This window comes from Zootoca vivipara, chromosome 1 (assembly GCF_963506605.1).
Source record: "Zootoca vivipara chromosome 1, rZooViv1.1, whole genome shotgun sequence".
NCBI lineage: Eukaryota > Metazoa > Chordata > Lepidosauria > Squamata > Lacertidae > Zootoca > Zootoca vivipara.
The window spans coordinates 83,172,091-83,190,311 of NC_083276.1; the positions used below are offsets into that span (position 1 = coordinate 83,172,091).

General features: G+C 48.6%; 1 protein-coding gene across 2 annotated transcripts; it reads right to left on the reverse strand.

Moving 5' to 3' along the window:
* Positions 1 to 1,486: 1,486 nt before the first annotated feature.
* On the reverse strand, positions 1,487 to 16,108 carry CORO1B (coronin 1B). 2 transcript variants are annotated; one of them, XM_035125785.2, is made up of 11 exons: positions 15,969 to 16,108; positions 13,361 to 13,563; positions 12,460 to 12,582; positions 11,608 to 11,737; positions 11,247 to 11,428; positions 7,928 to 8,047; positions 7,398 to 7,502; positions 6,644 to 6,789; positions 6,474 to 6,531; positions 4,866 to 5,147; positions 1,487 to 2,381 (listed from the first exon to the last, which is right to left on the reverse strand). In XM_035125785.2, exons 2-11 carry the CDS (start codon positions 13,559 to 13,561, stop codon positions 2,253 to 2,255), a joined length of 1,476 nt encoding a protein of 491 aa, XP_034981676.1. In that variant the 5' UTR covers positions 13,562 to 13,563; positions 15,969 to 16,108; the 3' UTR covers positions 1,487 to 2,252. The 2 variants fall into 2 exon arrangements, with proteins under 2 accessions (XP_034981676.1, XP_034981686.1); XM_035125795.2 differs by lacking the exon at positions 15,969 to 16,108 and adding an exon at positions 15,385 to 15,856.
* Positions 16,109 to 18,221: the final 2,113 nt, after the last annotated feature.

Consider the following 18,221-nt stretch of genomic DNA (forward strand, 5'->3'; position numbering starts at 1 on the left):
TTGCTTAGAAGAGAATGTGGCCCTCAGGCTTAAGAAGGTTCTCTGCCCCAGCCTAGCCCCCATTCTGTCAAGATTTGCCACAAGTCATCAGCTCCACTGTCTCATTGCTTCCAGTTCCTTATCAAACCAAAGACTGAGCTCCAACAAGTGGGCTGCACTCAAAAAAGGCATGTGCCACTTTATGCATGTTAGGCATGTGCTTGTGCACACACAGCTGCAGAACACATTCTTCTTGCACATGCCCAAGGCTGGCTGTTCCAAGCTCAAAGGAGGGGTGCGCCACTGGAACTGAAGGAAGCAAAGTTCTTTCATTGCCAAGGAGTTTCTTGCAACAAATGCAAGCACTGAGCAAAAGCTCAGGCAGATGCCAGATCAAAAAGGAAGGGGAGGGGAAGGGAAGACACAACGGGAGTTGCAGGACAAAACAACGTGAAGCAACTGAATATGAAAAGCCGCCTAGTGGAGAGTGCCAGAAAACCATTCCTTTAAAGACCTATCCTTTTAAGGATATCAAGAGAGATATTGCCAAACTAAAACCCAGATTAAACTTGGCTCAGCAACTAAGATAGTGGGAAGTAGCAGAAACAAGAGGGAGCCTGACCTGCTCAAGTCAAAATGCAAATACGAAATCAAGCCTGTTTCCCATACAATTACCTATCCCTCCTTGAGCAGGGATCTCACCAGGTAAATATCTAGGCTGGCACGTAGTAGTTTGCTCTGTCTATGTGTGAGGCATAGCTCTATCTACATTCCTCTTTCTTCCAGAAGAAGGTGGCTTCATTTAACCTACTGCCTCTATAGGGCACACTTCTCCAACCTTGTCCCTCTTTTTTAAAAACAAAAACAAAAACCGCAAGCTCCACTGCTACACATACACACTAGGAATGTTCCAGTTACATTCAAAACTAGCAGCAAGCATGCATTTTACCTTGCTTAAAAATCCAGATTATAAGTAACAGGAAATAAGCTTTGTTAGAATTCAAAACAAAAGTGGAGCAGCCAACGGGGAAAGGCCTGAATATTCACACATGTTCAGGGCATGCAAGCCGCTCTGAAACCCAGTATAAATACAGAACAAGCGAAGCAATCTTCCAATAAAAAAAAGTGAACATTAAAAGTTCAGGTTAGAAAACAGACAGCCCTACCTTTCCATGTAAAGTTTGACTCCTATACCCCTAAAAGCTATATGGCACATGCAGACACCAATCATTTCCTAACACTGATTTAGAAAGGCTGAAGTTTAAGTGAAGTGTTGTTGTTTTTCCTGCAAGCATCCAACATGACTTGTGTCCTCCTTGGTTTCTTTGGGCAGCTCTAGGGGCGCAGAAATGTTGCCTGTTCTGCTGTGTTCTTCCACCACACACCGAAAGTGAACCCACATAAAGAAAGCAAATGCTCCAGGAAAAGTCTGCACTTACCCTGAACTCCTCTGAATTCCTCTGTGGGAAGAAGGGAGGCGGCAGCAACAGATTTGTGCACAGAGCTGTGGCTTTATAAAGACTTTTATTTGGAATGAAAATATAGATTATTGAACCTGAACAGTTTCTTTTCGCCTCCACCACCCTCGTGCATTTCGTCAGAACCTGCTTAGCATTTGAGGGCTGGAAGGAGGGAGAGAGGAGTGGTCCCAGAGACAAGAAACTTAAGGACTGTGACTAGATGGCAGATTTATTTCATAGTCAAGCCCCAATGATCCCATCCATGGTCTCCTTGAAATAAAATAAAATTCAGGCAAGGAAGCAGAAGAATCCTCAACAGGATTCTCAGTGGTCCTAGCAGGGAAAATGGGGAGAAGAGGCCTGGGCCCATAGGAGGCACTGGCTTCTAATAAACCGCAAAATCCACCCGCCATGAGAGATTGGGAAGGACAATCCCAGCCTTCTCTCCGGTGGAAAACTGCGCAGTTAGCTAGTCCTGATCCCCACGGGACATACAAGCCAGTCCCAGCCATGGGAAGGGGACAGGGCCAGAGGGACTCTGGCCAGAATAAGGCAGAGAGACAGATGTGGGGAGACCAGCACATCGCCCCTTGGGTAATACAGGGTGCGGGAGGAGGAGGAGATTTGGTCCGAGACAAAACCCAAGAAACATTCCCAGTAGCAGCAAGAGAGGGCAAGTCCCTGTCTCACACCACAGGGCAGGATGAGGCAGTATATAAAGGGATTACTGGCAGCTCAAAAAAAGGTGAAGCGTTTAAGAAGATCCATGTTGGTGAGGTCTCCTCCGCGGGGAAAGCCCCACCCCCACCCCTCCTAGACATCGCCGTTCTCAATGCGGCTCAGCTGCTCCTCTAGCCGCACAATGCGCTCGCCCTGCGCAGCCACAAGCATCCGCAGTGATGCCACTTCACGCAGCACTTCTTCAATGACCTGCCCGCCGTCCTGCAAGGAAGAAGAAAGCCGTGTCATGCTGCTCTTCCCAACGGGATCCCAGCTGCTCCGCTCAAAACCACCCCATGACCTGTACTCCTGGGCCCAGTGGGACTTGCACCTCTTCTCCCTCCCCAAGTGCATGTGAGAGGGAGTGCACCATGTATGTGTGCATGTGTACCCACACACATGTTGCAGGGAAGGGAGGAAGAAAGCAACACTGGCAAATGCCTGGTCAACACATGCACACACGCAGTGGAAAGAAGCAGGCTATTAGGCATCCAAAGAAAGAAATCCTCAGCAGACTGACTGACTTCATAGGATCTGTTCAACTACAAACAGCCTGGCATTCAGGTTAAAAATGCCCTAAAGCAGGGGTGTCAAACTCAAATTCATTGGGGGCCGCATCAGCAGTTTGGTCACCCTCAAAGGGCCGGTTGTATCTGTAGGACTATGTGTCCACTCTTTATTATCATAAATTATTGTCACTGCATTCAATTATTACTGTTTTTTGTAATAATGTAAGTAATAACTAGCTCTGAAAGAAGAAACATAGTCAGAATAATGGCAGATAGATATTCAAATGTACAATTATTGTACAATTTATTGAAAAATGATTTTTGGTAACTGCACTGGGTGGTGGAGGCTCACTAGGGTTTCATGCAGGACCTTTGCAGAGCTACTAGTACCTGGAGATGCTGTGATCCTTCTGCATGCAGGACAGATGTTCTGCCAGTGACCCACCACCCTTCACCAAAGGGACTAGCTGAGGTTGACTCACTGAAGCTGCTCTCCTGGTTCCAGGGTTTAAGGGCCAGAAGTATAAAGCAGCATCCTATGTTTCTGAGGAGAGGGAGAGGGAGAGGGAGAGGGAGAGGGAGAGGGAGAGGGAGAGGGAGAGGGAGAGGGAGAGGGAGAGGGAGAGGGAGGGGAGGAAGGAAGGAAGGAAGGAAGGAAGGAAGGAAGGAAGGAAGGAAGGAAGGAAGGAAGGAAGGAAGGAAGGAAGGAAGGAAGGAAGGAAGGAAGGAAAGAAAGAAGGAAAGAAAGAAGGGAGAGAAAGAAGATTAGGAAATAAGGAAGAGAATAAAGAAGGAAAGAAAAAGAAAGAGGGAGAGAAGACGAAAAGAGAGAAAGAAGGAAGGAAGTAGAGGGAAAGAAAGAATAAGAATGAGGGAGAGGAAGAAAGTTGGGAAGGACGGAAGGAAGGAAGGAAGGAAGGAGGGAAGGAAGGAAGGAAGGAAGAAAGAAAGAAAGAAAGAAAGAAAGAAAGAAAGAAAAGAGGGAGCAGGAGGGAGAGAGGAAGGAAAGAGGTGAGAGAAAGAAGAGTAGGAAAGAAGGAATAAAGAAGGAAAGAAAAAGAAAGAGGGAGAGAAGACAGAGATAAAGAAGGAAGGAAGGAGAGGGAAAGAAAGAATAAGAACGAGAGAGAGGAAGAAAGGGAGGGGGGGTCGCCGCCTTGATTCAGCGCCAGAAAAGAGCGCGAAGTGACCCAGGGCCAAAAAGCATTTTCTCGGCCCCAGCTGTTTGTCGGCGCTTTGTTGGCGCGGCGCTTCAGCAGCAAGGTCCCACTGCTGGGTCCCGCTGGCTGGGGCGCTCGGCGGGCCACATGACGAGGTCTGGCGGGCTGGATTTGGCCCCCGGGCCTTGTGTTTGACACCCGTGCCCTAAAGCATCCCTGTACTTGACAAATTGCCTAGTAGCCGCAGACGGCCAGGAATTCCACACAGATGCCTGAGTGGGCTAGCGAAGAGCAGAGCGTGGATCATCCTGTTCCTCCTCTGCCGGTCTGCTTAGAAGGCGGCATTTTCATTCCCCCCCCCCAACTGCCTCTGTTTCCAGGCTGGCTATGGAGGAGGTGGCATCCTTTCCCCTGAAGATAGCATGGAAATGGAGATTGCTAGCTGATTAGCAGGCTAGTAGAACAAAAGGAAAGGTCTGCTGGATCCAAAGGGTCCATGTAGCCCAGCATCCCGCGGCCAGCCAGATGCACAGGTGAAGCCTGAGCACAAGAGCCCTCTCCTCTCCTCTCCAGCAACTGGCATTCAGAGGCATCCTCCACAAATTTGCCTGAAGCCACTCACACTGGTAACCTTTGTAGGCTTATTTGCTCTCTGTGGCAAGGGTACTTTGCAGGGTATGAGAAGCCCACTTTCTAACCACAGCCTCTAGTCAAGCCCTGCTGGCCTTTCTCCAACAACTGAAATTGGATGACTTCTCCAAAAATACAAAGGATTTGCTTTATTTATTGTTATTATTGTTATTGGAGAGAATGCTGGAGAGTCCCAGGATGCAGCTGACACTGGACATGCAGACCTTCTCCTCCGTTCTCCCTCCCCAAGGCACACCAGAATCCTGTTCTGCTCCTTGCTCTCTGTGCTCGAACCCACATCCACACACCCACACCCCAGCTCAACCGCTCTGCAACCCTGTGAGGGACGACAGAGAAGCATAAATCAAACCCCCCTCCCCTGGTTCCAGCGCCAGCCCTGCACATACCCCACTGGCAGCGCTGACGCTAATGGCTGGCGTGGCAGCAGACTGAGACATGGCACTGGGGTGTGTGGCACTCAGCCCGGCGCTGGGGGCAGCAGCGGGGCGGCTCTCTTGCAGCAAGCTCCTCCGGCTGACTTTGAGGTCACGCTGCTTGGTGGGCACGTAGGCTTCGCGCAGCGAGATCAGGATGGGCCCCGCCGTCTTCCCTGCCACCCATTCCTCGGCTTCCATGGTGGCTTCTGGCCCAGCTGTGTCTGGGTACAAATCATCTTGGAACAAATCTGACTGCAGAGAGAGAGAGAGAGAGAGGGCAGAGTTAAGAGCCTGCGGCGATGTGGAACAATGCTGCTCCCCCCCCCCCGGCGCGGGATGTACAAGGTAAAACACCCAACAAATTTGCTGTGTTTCAAAATTTCCAATTCTCAGTCTCCACTTTATATTGGATTATCTTATAGAGCAGTTTTAAAAGACGAAGCAGATATTGTGCTTTGGCTAACACGCTGTATACCTGAAGGAGCGTCTCCACCCCCATCATTCAGCCCGGACACCGAGATCCAGCACCGAGGGCTTTCTGGTGGTTCCCTCATTGTAAGAAGTGAGGTTACAGGGAACCAGACAGAGGGCCTTCTCGGTAGTGGCACCCGCCCTGTGGATCACCCTGCCAGCAGATGTCAAGGCAATAAGCAACTATTTTACATTTAGAAGACAACTGAAGGCGGCCCTGTTTAGGGAAGTTTTTAATGTTTGATGCTGTACTGTTTTTAATATTCGGTTGGAAGCCACCCAGAGTGGCTGGGGTATAAACAATAAATTATTATTATTATTATTATTATTATTATTATTATTATTATTATTATTATATTTAACTGTCAAGCAGTAGCATTATTATTAAATCCACATAGTTTCAAAGCTAGACAGGGACACAGATCCAATTTCTATGCAACGAAAATAGGCCTATGTATAAAGCTTGAGACCTGAACACTGGAGGGGAGGGAGGGATTTGCTTAATAATAATAATAATAATAATATTTATACCCCACCAATCTGGCTGGGTTGCCTCAGCCACTCTGGGCAGCTTCCAACACATATAAAAACATAATGAAACATCAAACATTAAAAACTTCCCAATACAGGCCTGCCTTCAGATGTCTTCTAAAAGCTGTATAGATATTTAATGCTTATGTAATGCTCAGCTTGGTTTGAAGGCAAGTAAAGCACACACAACTGTCAAATGGGGGGGGGATGCTTCTGATCGTAGAAGGAACAGCGTTGAAATGGCAATGGTTCCAGCATATTACTTTAGAAGATCCTTCTGACCAGCTAGAAACCAGAGGGGAGAAAAGCGCTGGATGGAAATACCAAGCTACACCTTCAAAGGGACACAACCACCTGTCCCAATGGCCAAAATGGAAATGCTCACAATCTTCCAGGGTATATGAGGTTATGTGTGAATCTCCTGTCAACTTGCTGGATGAACACAGCAGTGGCAACAGCCCCACGGATTAATGTTTCAAGATTCTAATGCAGAAACATCAAGCCATCCACAGACAGGTCACAGCTCATCAGCAGTTTCTTGAAAAAGTAGGCTAGCCCCCACTATCAAACACCCACCTTCCTTGGCACAGTCATGATAATGGGCTCACACTTGCGTTCGTGGAGTTTGTAAAACCTGCAGAAACACACCAAGAGAGAAAGATTGAGGCCCAGGCAGCCAGTCAAGACTACCAGTTCTTTCACTGCTGTCACACACACACACACACACAGAGCATTATTCAGAATACCTGGCAATCTCACACTTGTTGACATCCAGACCCCGCTTGGGCATCCATCCCATGCCACGCTGGGGTTCTTTGCTAGTGAATGTGTTCAGGAAGTGGATGTAGGGTGCTTCTGCTGTGATCTCGAAGTACCGGATGCTGGAGTCACCCTGGAAGGGGGAGAGGGCAAAAAGGATGCACACAGTGTTACTAAGCCTACCAAGGACATTGTGATGCTTGGCATCCCTCGGCGTGCCACTTCCCTCCCAAGCATTTTGATTTCAGTGGGACAGACTGCTTGAGGAAGAGGGGCCAAGGGAATACCCACCTTGCATGGTATTAACTCCCACTTCAGAGAGAGGGTGCAAACCCAGAGTTCTGGAACCCCAAGAAGCCAGCTTTGCCCTTTAACCCTGGAGTCCACTTAGTTCAGTATTCTCTACAGCAGCTTTCCCCCAACCTGACGTCCTCCAGACATTGGTAAGACTCCAACTACCATCAGGGCTATGGTTAGGGATGATGGGAATCGTAGTCCAAACCATCTGGAAAACACCAGGTCGGGGGCATCTGGCCTGCAGGGGCTGGCTGCAGGAGTCTTCTTTTGCCCTATTTGCAGATGCCAGGGAGTGAAACTGGAACCTTTTCCTTTTTTATTTTCCTTTATTTATTGAATTTATACACCGCCCTATACCCGAAGGTATATTAAACTGCAAGCTGTCAAATGCAGACTCTGGTTTTAACTTAATTTCACTAATTTCTGCTTAGTAGGAAAGCATACCTTGCCACAGACATACACAACGTTGGTGTCCGGGTCATAGAAGGGAAGAAGGGCCCCATTGCTTGAGTCCAGCTCTTGCAACGCCATGGGCTCCTCCAGATTCTCCTGCAAAAACAGAAAGGCACAGGTTACAGACCTCCTTGTTCAAGTGCTATCCTTCACACCATCACAATCTTGGGGAGGAAGGCAGCAGGGCCACACCTGGCATCCATCACTTGAGAGCAAGAGGGGAGCTTGCTCCATATGCTCATGAACCCACCGAGATTGAAAACCCTGTGTGGTTAAGACCATAATTGAGGGCTGAGGACAAGTCTATGTGCACAAAGCAGTCTCTCTTCAGATGTTGCCTCTCACCTCTCTCAAACACATGGAGTTCAACAAGAGTTCTTTGCTCAGGACAAGAGACCCTGAACACACAGAGAGCACTCACACACTCACACACACACACACACACACACACACACACACACCACCACCACACCCCAGCAGTATAACACACACCTCGCTCCCAGATCCACCTTCCCACTCACCGGGTCCCAGAGTGCCAGCTGCCGTTCACTCATACGGCTGAAACCGGTCGTGAAGATCTTCCCATCCGCTAAGAAAATGGCCCGCATAGGGCGTGCTCCCTCGTGAGCTTTCTCCTTCTCCTGTGGAGCAGAAAAAGGGTAAGATGTGGGGAATTCAAGAGGTGAAGCAGCAGGCAGGCTTCGCTACACTGCAGCACAAATGCAGGTTTTGCTCCCGTATCTGCTATGCTGGATCCGAACTACAGCAGGAGATGCACTCATCTGAGTTTACATTCGCCCTAAAATCATGAGCGCCTTTCCCCAGGGTCAGACTGTGCCTGGCCCTCAGCAGCTCATTCCACCTCACTCCATAGGAAGATAAGTGGAGGTGTCTTGTATGCAGAAGGGTCTGAGATTCAAATCTAGGCATCTCCAGTTAGGAGGGCCTCTCACCGCAGGGCTGAAAGACTCGTTCTGAGAATTGGAGCAGCGACCTGATGCTAAGTTCAGCTATAGGGCAAGGAGATCCATTAATTTACCAAGAGTCTTTGCATGGTGTGAGGTCTGGTTCTTCTGCCTGGAAAAGCTGTAAATTTTATAAAGATCGTTAATCTATGAGAGAAAACGAAAGTGATTTGAGTTTTTTTAAGATGGCGCTGCTTCGTGTTGAGAGTCGACGCAATAGGGACGCTCCAGACCAAGAAGATTTATGGGGAGGCTGGACTGATTAACTCACACAGGAGAAAGAACATTTGTGAAACTTTGTTTGACATTTATCTCAGCAGCTGGGAAATAATCGGTTGAAAGAGGAAAACATCTATGTGACTGTAAGGGAAAGATCTGGATTATTATGAACTCGGAGAGACGATTTGAACTTTAGAAAAAAGACGGCAGTGGACGGTTGCGAGGAATCCCCAATTTCTTGAAGCATGGGAACCCAAAAAAAATTTTTAGATGATTTGGCATAACATTCGGTTTGATTGATATATATGTGTATAATTTGAAATAATGAATGTGATATAATTGGTTTTAATTGGAAAATTAATAAAAATATTTTTTTTTTAAAAAAAAAAAGAGACTCGTTCTGAGAGCCACTGCTGTAGTCAGTACAGGCAACATGGGGCTGCGCAGGCAAAGGGTACGAACTGGAGTCTAAAAAGACACGGAGTTCAGATATGCAAAGGCATTTGATGCGTCTGTGTGTTCCTTTAACAACGGCAGAATTTAAAAGCACAGCAAACTCTCCCAACGTAGTGCTGCAATGAATGGAAGAACTACATCTGTTAAAACTACTTACTGCCATGTTGCTATTGACAAAGGAATCCCACTCCAAAAAGGTCGTAAGTTAGAAAGTAAAAACTTGTCTATCAACCCAGATAACTTCCCAATATCATCTCCTCCACACACACACACCCAAAAAAACCCTCTCAGAATCAATCCACTCTTGATGCATTGTTTAGATGTGATTATGCTGCACTTGGGGCTGCTGCCTCAGCCCACTTTTCCCCCAACCCCCACCTTCCCACCATCCCATTGCCAACTCCCTTCCTTTACACCTCACCCCATCCCCACGTTCCCTTTGCCACTGTCACCACTGGCAGTGGGGAGGGAATGAAGGGGAGAATATTCCCCCCTCTTCGTTCCCCCCACTGTCTCAGCGAGGAGAAAGGAGCCTTCATACAGGCTTCCTTCTCTCAGCAGCAAAAGGTGGATGAAGAGGAGGAGGACTTTCCCTGCCTTCAGTTCCTTCTACCTGGCAAGTGGCTGTGGCGGTGACAGAGGGAGGGAGGGAGGGAGGGAGGGCGTGCCTGGGCCACCTGCCCACTCTTTGTGCCAGCCTGCCCACTCAGGGCTTCTCGGGCTTCCTTCGCCCTGTTTCAACTTGAGTATTTATGTGCCCTTGTTCGCCAGCATGACGACAGATGAGTTCAAATGCAGCATAGAGATACGTTATTTTGAAATATTACTTCCTTCTTAAAATAATCTTATTATATTAAAAATAGTTAACCCGTTCGCATCCCTTCTTCAGATTCCAGATCAACCTATGTAGGAGAGGGGAAAGGAAGGAAGAGGTTGGGCCTCAGAGGTCACAACACATTAAATTATATACAGGCCTGAGTCTCAAGCTAGGAACAGCAGGGAGATTGGGGGAAGCAATCTCACAGATAAGACAAATTTAATCATTTCCCAATCCTATACAGCACTGCCACTTCATATATAGTCACATACCAAAACTGGGGGCTTAGCTGGAAACACCTTTGAATTGATTTCTCAAAAATATTACAGAAACACACCTGGGAAATGCTTATGCATTATCATTGACAGCATAGTCAGATTGCTGAGATGCCTGATGAGAAGCCCTTATTAATTCTCATAAAAGGCTTGGGAGGGAGAAGGAAGAGAGGAAGAGGTGGATGAGGCCTCAGAGGGATCTGATGAGGATTCCAGAACAGTGGTGGGGGACCAGTGGCTCTCCAGATGTTTCTGGATTACACCATCCCCGGCTATCAGACGAGCTTTCTGGGGCTGAAGGGAGTTCACCCTTGCTTCACAGCTTCTCTCCACATAGTTCCCCTGCTTCTGCTCCCCTATTTAGCATCATTTTATCAACCTCATGCCTCCTTCCCTCCTGTATATTTTGCCATTAGCAGAGTGTCGCCTGCGTAGCAAAGATGGCCCCGCCTTGAACACTTGCTGATAGGTCCACACACACATGTAAATTCATTTACTTGATCTGAACATGTGCATAACTTGCTCTACCGAAAATGGAAGTGCAGAATCTGGTTTTCGCCAGTTGTGAAATTTAGATTCATCGTAAGCCAGCACCTCTGCCTAGAGCACATTCCACATGCGGTCTTCATCTTAAATTAAAATTAGGCTTCTCCAAGCACTATCCAATAAGCAATATAAACGCTGCCACGCATCAGAGCCTATCTTATAGATAGCCCACTAACATGTCAACTACATAAAGATCAGCACTGCTGAGAGCTAATTAACCCAGGAGGCAAAGCGTGAGCTTCCCATCACCAAATTACTGCACAGTCAAAGCAGCGCAGGTCACATCTCAAGCGTGAGCCTTGCAACCAAGCTAGAAAAGGGGATTAGGGACGCACAAACCACAGAGAGAGACCACCGCTCAGATAATAGGACAGGGAGGACTGACTGTGGCCCAAACACACCCCACTGCAACATCCCAAACCACAAAGGAGTGTCCCTTTGACTCGCAGAATGGCCAGGAAGTAATAGATTGCCTAAGAGAGGGAACACTCATGTAAACAGGTCAAGAATGGCAAATTAGACAGACCAGAACCAAAAATCTTCAAAAGAGGGAGAAACATACCGCTACAACCTGCCCACGGCGGGGGTCAATGATGCGCACACTTTTATCCTTGCAGGCCGAGCAGAAGAGGCTGCCGTCACGGTTCCAGCTGACGTTATAAATGAGGTCAGGATGCAGATCTTCCAGGCGGTAAAGCTCTTCAGTTGTGCCCACATTCCACACAATCACCACGTTGTCACAGCCTGGGGGGGGGGGGGAAAGGTGCTCATTGGAAGAGGTTTGCCATAGGGTTCTGTGTTAGGCTGCCCTTAACTTTGGGTCTCAACCGCCCCAGCATGTACGCTTGCAGCCAGATGTTCTCCCACTTTTATTCTGCCTCTTACTCCACCACCACCACCACCTCCACCACCACAGATGGTACCTGCACTGAGGAGGACGTTGCGGGCAGTTGGATGCCAAGTGATGATGCCCACACGCTTGGAGTGCCCTTCTAGAACAACCACTGGCTCCGTCAGAGGCAGTGTCAATCCATTCTCGGGGATCTGCCATACCTGGAGAGAAAGACGGGAGTGAAATGGCTCAGACAGCAAAGCACTTTCAGCTGCTCCGGTCCTGTCACCAGTGGCACAGCCTCCCACAAAACCTCGCTCTCCCATCATCCTGACCCAAACAACATCCAGTCACCCTTGGGGGGGATACACTCTGTCTTTAGCTTGCTCCACACCAAAGGGTCTTTCTCCTGGTCCCATCATCTCGCTTTCCGCAGGTAGCATCTTGCTTCCACAGCCCAGCTAACAGCTCCTCCGTCTGAATTATTTGCCCTGTGCATTGTATTGCAACAAAACACATTTGCATATGCAAACTTAATTTGCCTAATATAGCCTGCCTCTGCTAAATAATCATGATACGAGACCAAGCAGTATCTGGGGCAGTGAACAGGCCTCCCCGTCCTGCTGCTGAAAACCTTGCTCAGCTATCCTGCCTGTACACACATACCAAACTTCAGAGAGTCTGTGCTTTCAAGCCTCCACAATCTGAAGGACTAGAAACTTGCTTTAAAAATATAATTTTCAAATGCACGGCATGCTCAATTTGCCACTCAATATTGACTGCTTGATTCATTAATATCTACAGCCCCAACCTTCTGTATATATTTAGCCGAGAGCGTGGCTGCAGGTGAGCCCCCCCCCCTTCTCTCCTTCTCTCCTTCTCTCTCTCTCTCTCTCTCTCTCACACACACACACACACAGTCCTTTTACCAGCTGCCCCTCACCATAACAGTGCAATCTTCAGAGCCACTAGCGATGACGTTGTCATTGTGCGGGCACCAGTCAATGTCCAAAACAGGTCCTGTGTGCCCACACACCGTAGGGTAAGACTTATCAATGCGTCCGGTCTGGGGAAAAATAACCAAAGTGGACAAGATTCATCAGGCAGTTCCTTCCAGGCTCCTCAAAGCCACTATCCCGTTTCCTGTCCCAGCTTTCCCTATTTGCCTCACAAGCAGTCCCAGTACAACCCCTCTGTTCCATCCCTCAGTACTCATAAAATACTATGTGCTCGGTGACACAAAACATAAGATAGGAGAAGAAGCAGAAGAAGGAATATAGTGAGACCCAAGTTTGAATGTTGCAAGATCCAGGACAGATAAAAGAAAGTACTTCTTCATGCAGTGCAGAATTAAACTATGGAACTCTCTCCCACATGAGGAAGTGGTGGCCACGCACCTGGGTGGCTTTAAGAAAGGATTAGACTAATTCAGGGAGGACAAGACTATCAATGGCTATGCTCTGTCTCCATAACCAGAGGCCATATGGAAACCGCAGGAAGGGAAGTGTGCTCTTGTGCTTGGGTCTGCTTGCAGGCTTCCCACAAGTGAGAACAGGATGCTGGACTAGATGAGTCATTGGCCTGATCCAGGAAGCCTCTTCTTATGAGTTGATGAATTCTTGGGGTCAGTCAACCTTGTGCACAACTTTCCTATTCCCATCTAGTGACATCCCCAGTACTTAAGAGTGTCAGGGTTGGGAGGGACTTCAAAACGTCATCTAGTCTAACGTTCTGCTGACGCAGGAAATCTGTGGCTGGCACCACCCCCAATGGTCACTGGCTTCTGCTTAAGAACCTCTAATGAAAGCGAGCCCAATGCTTCCCAAGTCAGACTGTTCCCTCACCTTCTGTAGCGGGAGCACCATGAAGGCCCCTCCTCCACTGGCCTCTATAATCACAGCCACAAACTTGGGGTTGACAGCGCAGAAAGTGCTGTCCCAAGTGACTCGTGACACCCGGATGTCATCATAGCACTGGTCATTCTTGACGGGCTGCCCAAAGACGTGGCGGAATTTGCTCTGACGCACAACCTTTCGGAAGGACATGGCTGCAGAGGCAGAAGGGAAGAGAAGCGACACACCTTTATAATCTCGCAGGCTGGCTCACGCACAACGCTCCCCAAGGGCAATGCTGCAATATGATTTCTAATAGGTTGTAATAAGGTTGTTCAGAAATGTGGAGCAGGAATCAAAGGAATTCAGCAGAGCTGCCGCACAGATTGCAATTACTCCACTTGCTGAAGATGTTGCAAGTTCAACCTCTTTCAGCAATAACAGGAAGCCTCAGGTGCTCTTGATCAAACTTTGGACAAAAAAAATCATATTTCCCCCTATATACATAAATACCTCTCTGCAATCAGGCTCTCAGCAGCTCTACATTTTTGGCCTCCAGTCAAATTTTTGCACTCCAGCTCATTTTATAATTGACAACTCGCATTTTCTCTGTGCTTTGCTTCTGTGTATAGGCAATAGCCACGTGCACAGGCTCACTGATGACTAGCCTCTGGCTGGATTATTTGCCACTTGTTGTCCTGCTTTTGTTTCAATTGCTGCCAGTCTATCGTCTAATATCCAACCCCTTTATTACGGGAGGGTGGGTTTCTACCTCGATTCGGCTCTATGCGGGTGGAAGGGAAACACAGTGGAAGAGGGAATTAGCAGCTTTCTCCTTTATGAATCCTGTAGTACAATCCCAGCTTCTTTCCAAACACTTGCTCTTTCAATAGATGCGTGCACCCGGTAAATCAAAAGATGCAGTGCTCTACACAATCTGGTACACAGGCTCTACTATCCCATTTCTTTGGTTTACATGTGAAATGCCAGAAATGAAAATACACTTACAAGACCAGAGTACATACCCACCCCAATGTCACCCCTGGAAAGTGGCAGGCCAAAATTACTGAAGTTAAAACCCCTTGGTGTATCTAATCAAAAGGCCCCATCAAGGCCTATCTATGGATGACTGACAGCGGATCTTCAGCAGTCAGTCTCAAGAGAAGGAAAACACACTGAACTTCCTGTAGCCTTATATAGATGTGTTTTTCATGGAAGCAGTGCCCACCAAAAGCGAAATGCAGCCTGCTGCTTCAACACTTGATCAGACTGAGACCAAACAAAAACCTTTAAGGCTAGAAGCAAGCATTTAAAAGCTCTGCAACCAGCACACAACCCTTACAGTAAAAGGAATCAATCCATTTAAGCACAAGTTCTGTTTCAAGCACACAGTCATAAGACTTTTGGAGAGATGGGGTACCGTAGGAACAACCATCCGCTGCTTCCGTCTTCAGGTTTCAGTGGCAGCCCCACCCACTACTCCGAACTGTAACCAGGTGTGACTCAAAGCCACAGGAGAAAGTTCCCTTTGGGTGGTTCCTGTGAGAAGGGCCGATGACAGAAGAATGGGCAAGCCTTGTTTATTCTTCTGCGCAGGCAGGAAAACTTTGGAAGAAGACAGGAAGGTGCAGAAGAATTGGCCAGATGCTACCTAACACCAGCGAAACAGAACTTCGAACCCAGAAGACTTCCTGTTTTTGGAATTTGGGGACCAAAAGGAGGCCGGGGGGGGGGGACACTACATAAAGCATGAACTTAAGAAAAGCAAAGGGTTCAGGGTTGTTGTCGCGTGTGTGCGTGCGCACGCGCACGCACATACACTCCTTTCCTTGGGAAAGGAAGTGTTTCCCGAAAACTCCTTTCCTGCAAGAAACAACCCCACAGGGAAATGGTTAAATCACAGCACAGTTGGTCCACCGAAGCAGCAGCCGGATGTACAGCCGAACATTTTGCAACCAAAGCGCAGCTGTTACTATTGGACGAAAAGGGGCCAGAAGAATCTGGCGCAAGGAAGGTGTGGCAACACCAGAGCTTACCTGGAGCATAAACTACCTTCCTCCAAACTACAACAGACCCTTTTAAGGGGCCAAGGCATTATACAAGCCTTGCTGGGGCGAGGGGAGTGACCTGACCGGGTACTTTTTCAATAGGGAAGAGTAACTCTGCTGGGGCTTAGCCCCAGAAGCTATTGAATGCTAGCGGTCAAGCCCGATGGCACACACCCACAGCCCACGGGAGCCTCTGAGCACATACAAAGTGCTTTCCCTCCCCCTGGCACCGAGGAACCGCTCCCTTATACATGCATTTTGCTTTGCATATAAGCAGCAAGCTCTCGATCTAGAAAGCACCGAAAGGGAAGCTGGGGAGGCGGGGTGCGGAAATTGCCGCTCCCTTCCCGTTCCCGGCACCGGAGAGGCAAAGGCACAACAGCAAGGGCGGGACTCTCGGGAGGCGGGGGCGCAGAGGAACAGCGACCGAGCTGGGTCTGGCGAAACCGACGCCTCCGCCTCTTCCTCCTCTCTTTAGCTTCCCCGCTTTTCCCGTCCGGGCCCGGCTCTCTCCGCCTCCCCTCTCCCCACCCGCAATCCCCGCCGAGCTTCACCCGCCCACCGCCACTCACCGGCTGGGGAGGACGGGGGCGACCGCAGCAGCCTCTCCCTTGCGCGCTGCCCAGGGCGGTGCAAGCGGCTGCGGGGAGGGAGCAGCAGGAGGAGGAGGACCCGGGCTGGGCTGGGCTCTCGGCGGCTACAGGAAGTGACAGCAGCAGCGGCGAGGGCAGGCCGAGGAACCTTCCTTCCCCGCGCCCAGTTCACCTGCCTTCGGGGCTGGGAGAGGCGAGGCGAGGGGAAGGGCCGCCTCTGGGTTCAGCGCCCGGCCACGCACCCTGGCGCGCGCCAAGGGCTGCCTGCCCGGGCAACACCCGCTGCGACGGGACAGGGGAGATGGACCGAGCCGGGCCAAGGAACTGCCGCCGCCGCCGCTTGCCTTGGCGCGCAATTTCCAGGCTGCGACGGTGGCGCAAGAAACTGCGCAGAACTCCGCCAGCATGGCGTTTTTCGACAGCGGGTCCGCCCCCGGCTTGAGTCGAGGAGACAGTGCTTCTGAGCATGCGCCGAGTGCATCCCTGCTTCCCTGCCGGGAACTAATGAGAGGAACCGAACTGTGAAGGGAAGGCGGGGATTTTTCAGGAGGTCTCATTTGGGGGAATTGTGGGCGTCGGGACCGCTTTTCTTAACGAGAAACTTGCTCCTAGTGATGTGAAAGTTTAGGGTGGTGGGAGGCTATAAAGCCTCTCAGGGCAGGGACGGAGCCACGACCTCTCATTCTTTATAGAGTGGGCTGCGTATAATATAATGTAAGTGATTCTGAGGTCGCATACACACCATTTCCTTTGACTCCCAGGGCGCAGACTTTTAAGCCTGCCAGTTCCGTGTCGGCCGGTGCGTGGAAGGTGCCTGAGCTTTGCTCTGTTCTGAGCCCGCTGGTGTGGACTGTCTTGAACTGTACTTGGAAGGAGACACGCAACTGCTTCAGGAAGGATGGGCTCGTTCAGAATTTATTGCAGTTCTTTATATAACCTCGCCAATGTATATCAGGCATTAAGAAAGAAAACACAACAGAAAAAGTTCCCTGCCCCAAAGAGCTTACATTCGAAATTGAAAGTGAAGCCAGTGGTTGTACTCCAATGCTCTGGAAGTGAGGTCTCATTGAACTCAGTCGGGCTTGCTTCTGAGTAGACACATAGGATTGCCCTGACAAGTGAAAGGGATGAACCAGGGAGCAAATGGGAAGGGATGGATTTTGGACCCCATCCCAGGAGTGGTTGGCCATTAGGTAAGAGGGGCGTGGCTCCACCAACCTCAGACTGCTGTTAGCCAGCTCCCACCTGCCTGTCTGTCATCCTCCTTACAACCTTTCAGGGAGTGGCACAGCCTATCAACCTCCTCCTCTTTGGTCTCAGTGTTGCCTTTTGTAGAGCTCAGCAGGGGGCAGGATGGGGACAAAGCCGGAATTAGTTGACTCAGCTTGTCCTTGACCCTGGCTTCCAGCCTTCTGCCCCATCAGTCCCAATAGGCACCAGGTCTTTGCAAATAATCCTGACCTTTGCAGGAACTGAAGACATTGATTGGGATTCAACAAAGTTTTGCTCAGAGTTGATGCATTGGAATTAATGTTCAATAGGTCTAATTTGTGTAAAAAAGTTAGTTGATGACCACTCTTGATCTCCCTGGGGCTCGGGATGTATGCTTGGGAAACAGCTTCCTCTGAATTTGTATGTTATCAGAGGTGGCTCAATTGTAAATACCACAAAACAATTTTAAGTTTATGACTGGGAACTCTGTTGCATGAATTAGAGCACAAACAATTTATGCATACTAAGCTTATGACAATCTGTATTATCTGTATTATTTCCAAAAGACTTCTAAAAATGTCAACAACTGGATGCTCCAGTTTGAAGCTCAAATGCATGAAAAACTTTTGCAAAAAAAGAACTAAACCAATTGAGGAAGCTTATATGGCTAATAAAGACTTTGGTAAATCCTCTATATTTTTGTTACATTTTGTTACATTCAACTTATTAAAGTAACACATGCAAGAGAGATGTATTTTGTTACATTCAACTTATTAAAGTAACATGTGCAAGAGAGATGTATTGCAAAAAAGAGATGTATTACTCCATATTCAGTTATTTAATCAAACATTTCACTTTTTTACATAAGGCCTTCCCAAAAACAAGAAGCTTCCCCATTATCTCTAGGGCTATTACCATAAAAGTGCAGTAGATTAGCTAATGTGTATTTGTGGAGCTTGCTCGATTAACAATATGTTGCCATATTTTATACCATGTTCTGCCTTGAAGGAAATTTGATGA